Source organism: Branchiostoma belcheri, unplaced genomic scaffold (genome assembly GCF_001625305.1).
Source record: "Branchiostoma belcheri isolate BF01 breed outbred unplaced genomic scaffold, Haploidv18h27 scaffold36, whole genome shotgun sequence".
Taxonomy (NCBI): domain Eukaryota; kingdom Metazoa; phylum Chordata; class Leptocardii; order Amphioxiformes; family Branchiostomatidae; genus Branchiostoma; species Branchiostoma belcheri.
This window is the reverse complement of record NW_017803976.1, coordinates 494,763-500,850: the sequence shown is the minus strand read 5'-3', so window position 1 is coordinate 500,850 and position 6,088 is coordinate 494,763. Positions and strand designations below refer to the sequence as shown.

At 41.6% G+C, this 6,088-nt stretch overlaps 2 protein-coding genes across 2 annotated transcripts in view; one reads left to right on the top strand and one right to left on the bottom strand.

Moving 5' to 3' along the window:
- Positions 1 to 2,270, top strand: part of LOC109476078 (UV excision repair protein RAD23 homolog A-like) — a 20,691-nt gene extending 18,421 nt beyond the window's left edge. Inside the window, 1 exon segment of the mRNA XM_019776937.1 lies at positions 1,078 to 2,270. Coding sequence (XP_019632496.1) covers positions 1,078 to 1,194 — 117 coding nt within the window. The 3' untranslated portion in view covers positions 1,195 to 2,270.
- A 1,833-nt stretch (positions 2,271 to 4,103) lies between these two features.
- LOC109476079 (tctex1 domain-containing protein 2-like) lies at positions 4,104 to 5,261 on the bottom strand. Its single transcript, XM_019776938.1, has one exon. It carries the CDS (start codon positions 4,742 to 4,744, stop codon positions 4,238 to 4,240), a length of 507 nt encoding a protein of 168 aa, XP_019632497.1. The 5' UTR covers positions 4,745 to 5,261; the 3' UTR covers positions 4,104 to 4,237.
- Between the last annotated feature and the right edge of the window lie 827 nt (positions 5,262 to 6,088).

The following is a 6,088-nucleotide window of genomic DNA, read 5'->3' as shown; positions in this document are numbered from 1 at the left end:
CTCAGGCCTAGTCTCGCGCTCTTGCGAGATTAGGCCACTCCGTGAACAAGATGGACTGATAGCCATCGAAAATTTGGAGGTTAGTATCCTTATCCTTCCAAGTTGTCACTGATGAAAGAATTCACTAGTAAATGTGTCTGTACGTGATAAATGAATCTCTTGAACGATCTTGATTTTTAGTTCTCAAAATAGCAGAATTCTGTTGCCTGTAAATGGGTTTATGGTCCAGACTGTGGATTTGCGATGTGATATATTGTAGGTAAAATGTGAAAGTTTAGCTCATTGAAGAGCTAATCTTCCACTGGTCGTGACAGAGAAGACAGACGCTATGTACAGTATTTACAGGTTCATTGTACCAGGGAAATTCCCCTAGCCCTTTTTGACAAGCGCAATAAACAGTGGACCACGGCTTAACATCCCGTCCTAAGGACTGCGATCCTAAACAGTAAAATGTCAAAGTTGAAGAAGCCTGAGTACTCTACGTAGTTATACATAACAAAATGTCTCATAGATATGTTATTTGTTGTATATATTTTTTACCAACCTTTATTGATATAGTTGAAACTGTGATAGACTCAGAAATATGTTGCTTGGTAGTTGTTCTAGTTGGGCCACAGCAAGTAAATTTTATGGATGCCATCCTCCGTAGACTCCAAATCTAATGCGAGCGGGTGAAAAAAAAACAAGGCGGGCCGAAAAAAACAAGGTTCCTACAATTTAAAATTTTTACTCAATCAGTGTACAAATGGTTTTGATTCAGTGCAAACATCACATATACACAGCCAACATCACATATTACCGCATCAAAGTAAGAAACAAAGCATTAAATCAGAGCCTTTTCTCTTCATAGTTATCTGTCATCCACCCTCCGACATGGCAACAGACATATTTGTCCATTTTCGGCATATTGACCACTGTCAGAAGGCAACAAAATCTCTTGTTTTTTTTTTTTCCAAAATCAGGCGAAAATTAATGCGCGTGCGGATGTCATCCATAAAAATTACTTGCTGTGGCCTTGTATTTTCTGCCATTTCACTACATGTCAATGTAATATGTTGTTCCTTTCTCTCTTCACAGCTTAAGGCCCTTGGCTTCGAGGAAGGCTTAGTCATCCAGGCGTACTTTGCATGCGATAAGAACGAAAACCTGGCTGCAAATTTCCTCCTTTCACAAGGTGACGACGACCAACAATAGCCAGTCGTCCCCGCCGTTAGGATAACCAATACTATTTTCGCTTTTTCTAAGTACCTATGATCAGATACAAGGAAACAGAGAACCATCTTGGACGTTTTATAATCTTGGCAAGTTAAACTCTCGTGAAGCTACAGAAAAGTCGCAAGGCCACAAGATGTCATGCATTCTGCCACAACTGTAAGATTTCATTGCTCTGCAATGTATATAGTGTATAAGACATGCTTGATGACGCTTCAGTTCTCAACATTGTACGAAACCATGCTTTCGAGATGTCTTCTTGGCTGCTTCAGAAAGGGGGTACGAAAAATCTAGAAAGAAAAAAAACTCCATGGTGTCTGTTGCCATATAAAAGTTCTGATTATGTAAATATGTACACGTTGGTCACTGTTCACATGGTTCCTAGCTATAGGACAAAACTTGTACTGATGTTGGATCTGTCAGTGCCTCATGATGTCTGTTTAGAGTCGTCGCCTGCAATCGTCAAGAGTTCTTCCTCCTGGTTAGGGCACTAGCCGTAACGATAGTTGTATAACACCAGCGCATTGGTTTAAGAATGCTGCAACGTAGAGAAAGCCTTAAACTGGCACAAAAAAATAAGCTCATTTCGGGGGAGGGTGGGAGCAGTGTGATCAGTGAAATTTGCCAAAAATGCTACTTTAATTGGGGCACCCGCTCTTAAAATATGTAACATTCATGTGAAGGGTTTTCACTTTTAGAAAAAGCAAGAATGTAAGAGAAATGGACACTGGAAAAGGTTTTGAGGGGGCATGGTTGTGCATGCAGAAGAAATAAATCTCAAAAAATGACACAGAAATTTGGGTTCCATGTATTTATGCCTATTAGGGTAGCACCATTTAAGACCAGTTGTTCAGTAGCCTGTTTAAAGAACTGTTTTGTTGTTCTTAAATAAAATAAATGGCAATGACAACTTCTTCTGAAGTTCGAAGTACTCCTAGATCCTCAAGGCACTTGCTTTTGTTCCTTCTTGTTGACGATTTGGAAACTTTTTTTTAAAAATGATGATAAGGCCACACCAATTTAATTTGTTTGTTCACGGATTCGCCCACTTCATTTTTTTCTGATTTTAAGAAAAAAACAATTCAGCCTCAGAATCAACTCCAAAATGCTCATATTTTGGCCAGTTAAAGGAAGTCCCTTCTCTTCAGAGTTATTACAGTTTTTCCATCTATCAACGAACTTTGATTTAAGGTTTTGAAATTGAATTCATTGCTTGAATTACAAACCAGCCTGGTATGTTGATTTCATGGCTCCTAACATAGCATTTAGGGCTATTGTAGGATGCTAAGGTCTGGGTTTTTTTCCTGTTGCTTTATATTTAAAAAAAAAAATCCAAGAACCAACAAATTGAATTGGTGTGGCCTAAGTTTAATTTAAAACTTTAAAGCTACAGTGTTGGTACGAGGATTATCGCATATTCTCCAAGTAGATCATACGGTGGCAATACAGTATTCATTGGCTAGAGGAGTGACCATTTGCCACCGAATGGACACTCCTCTGGCAAATGGATACTGCCTTGCCACCGTATGATCTACTTGGAGATTATAGGATCCATACACAGTTACAGTTCCATGTTATCAGATATGTATTATCTGTTATAAGGAATTATTCTGCAGCAAACAAAACAAAACATGCTTTGATGACCAATCATTGAATGTCATTTGCGTCTCTTTAATAGCGATCATTGAATCCTAGATATACATATGTACATACACTGGGATACTTATTTTCATTACACACGAATAGCAGCGACCTCGTGCGAAGTTAGTGTGAACTACACTGACATCCAGTTTTCATTTGGTTGTACACCTTTCACTGGTAGTCTCCACCAGACTCCTTTTCTGGCCGATTTCTGCTATTTATTAGCCAGCAAAAGGAGTCTGGTGGAGACTATTTCACTGGTACGTGTATAGCGCTATGCAAGTCAGCATTTCTTTGCTATAGTCATGTTTGCCATGGGTCCCTCTCTTCTCTCTAAATCCCTTTAAGCAAATACGCATAAATGCGATCGTCGATGCATGTTATAGAGTTAGGCCATGTTGATTTGATTATATGGATGACATCCTCCGGGAGCCCCAAAACTGATGCGCGCGTGCGAATAAAAAAAAGTTTTGCAAAAAAAAGTTGTTGAGGGTTGAACAAATGGGACAGAATATGGTTTGGCGAATAATCTAATCTTCAAGTTCATTTCCTTACAATTTCGTCTTTTTTCGTTTGATTTTGGCATTCTACGACATTGGTATAGTTTTTACTTATTTTTTTGTAACTTACGGTATATTTTTGCTCATTTTGCAACTGTTTTGTACGATTTACAGTATGGTTGAAAACTTTTTTTTTTTGGAAACGGCCGAAAATTCATGCGCGCGCGGATGTCATCCATATAATCAAATCAACATGGCCTTAGGGAAAGGTGAATTTAGTCCTGTCAGATTCGATAGCTGTAAGAAAATACGCTGCAGCAGATGCGATGGTCAGGCAAACTTATGTACATCCGGTCATTTCCTGTTTTCAAAACAGATTGTAACAGCCTCCAGTTTAATCCCGGACTTCCAGTTTAATTCTGGACAACCTCCCATATCTCAGCAGCCTTAAACCCAGATGGGCTAATATTGCAAACCACAGGTAAAAATGATGTAAGAAATATGTAGCAGCTATTCGCGACCCCCTGGGTTTGAGGGGTTATGCATAATTATGCATAATGCTCAAGGGTTATAATACGTAAAATAATTGGACGAACCCCCAGGGGGTCGCGAATAGCTGCTACATATTTCTTACATCATTTTTTACCTATGGTTTGCGATATTAGCCCATCTGGGTTTAAGGTTGCTGAGATATGGGAGGTTGTCCGGATTTAAACTGGAAGTCCGAAATTAAACTGGAGGCTGTTTTGTATAGACTTTGCCGTATTTCTAGTTAGCCAATACACGAAACAACAAAACACCGACACAACTGTGACGCACTCAAGTACACATACTTGGTCCCATTTTCCTAGATTCCAACAATCCAAAAGCCTGCACCGTAACTGTCAGCAGTGGATAGCGAAGACGGTAGCCACCGCGTGCAGGGCGTCGTTACTAAAGCTTCCCGACGCGAAGTCGTCCGTTTCGTGGTCCCAGACACACTGACTGGTGACGTGCAGGGCGCTCTCCTCGGTCCCTCCCTCGGTGATCACAACGATGCACACCAGCTTGAACCTGTCCCCGCACAGCCCCCGGATTCTCGTCTTCAGGACGTCGCTCACCCGCTTGCTCGTCACCCCCATCCTGCTGGCTGCGTACGTCTCGTGAGCGAGCGTTTCTGTCAGGACCATGTCGATCACGTCCTGTATCAGCCCGGGATCAAACCTGACTTCCGTGGCCAGGGAGTCTGTCAGTTTCCGCGCGTTTTTCACCGTGTCGGGTGTCTCCTCGTCGCCGTGCCACGTTCCCGAGCGGGGCCGCATCTTGCCGTGGGGAGACCAGGCTCGTCTTGCGCGCTGTGCCGGTACGCTTGCCTTCTTTCGCACGGGTTCTTCTCTTACTATCCCCGCCATCCTTGTGTTACATGCACAGCCCTCTCGTCTTTCAAGTCTGTATGTAGTTTACGCAAACGTGCTTATCAGTTTGTTCGACAAAGCCGACGCCTTTTCGTAGTATTGGTAACCGGGCGTATTTGTTTCCCCCGCGGGCATTCTCTTTCAAGCTAGCCTTGGCCATTCTTTCCTTGTTCCCTCTAAGCCTCTCCAACAATAACGGCCCAGACGTAACCTTCCGACATAAAGCACACAGAATTCCTTCCATTTCGTTCGTAATTCATTTAACTCATTCCTCTTACGTGGGGGACTTGTTGTGCTCCGTGTGTTTCTCTTACTGTCCACCCCTTACCTCTATTTTTCAAATACTTCAGAAGGTATCCATTCACTGTGCGCTTTAAAAATGGTATTTACCTAAGATAAGAGAAACAAAGGGCTCACCGCCTGTCCCTTTGCGAGCCTTTCGTTTGATTTATTGGCCATGTATGGGTTAGAGAGATTGAAAATGACTTAAGTACCAGTAACTGAGGGAGGCCAGTTGTCGGGGACATTTTCACGGGTTATTTCGACAACACTTTGGCTGAAAAGATCGCCACAACAAGGATAATAACGAATGAAACAAAATAGGAGCACTGCCGGTTGGCTTGCCAAACTTGATTGACGCAGCCAATTTATTTGTCAACGAAAGCTAAGTCCACAATGGCCAGCACACACTAGCTTGCACACAGACTAAAGCACAGCTCGTACTTACACATGGGTATAGTGTAAGCTTTCTAGCTAGTTGTATGAAAATGCTACCCTTAGGCCACACCAATTTAATTTCTTGGTTAAAGGATTCGCCCGCTTCATTTTGTCCTGATATGCAAATAAAAATAAAAATTCAGAATCAACTGCAAAATGCTCATATTTTGTCCAGAACAGTTGAAAACAGTCCTTTTCATCCTAGTTGTTACAGTTATTCCATCTTTCAATGCAATGGTATCATTAAAAGTTAAAAATTCATTATTTAAATTTTGAACCTGCCTGGTGTGTTGACTTCATGGCTCCTATCGTACCTTTTTGGGCCATAATAGGATGCCTAGGCCCCTGTTTTTTTTTCGCCCGCCCGCTCCATTATTTTCTAGAAAAATCCGTTAACCAAGAAATTAAATTGGTGTGGCCTTACTTAAATTTGACAAAAGTCACACTATCTATTACAAATGATAGCGTTAGAGGGAGATCTAGAGAGATGGGCTCCATCTTCCAATACCGTGCCTATGCTAGACACAGTGGACTAACACTAACAACTGATCGCCCTCAAGACTATGGGACTACCTTTATCTTTACAACTTTAATTGGTAAACTACGTCTACTTCTCAACTTTTC

Bases quoted from the DNA above. Each gene is read 5' to 3' on its own strand.
- LOC109476079 (XM_019776938.1), bottom strand. From the start codon at position 4,744: ATGGCGGGGATAGTAAGAGAAGAACCCGTGCGAAAGAAGGCAAGCGTA.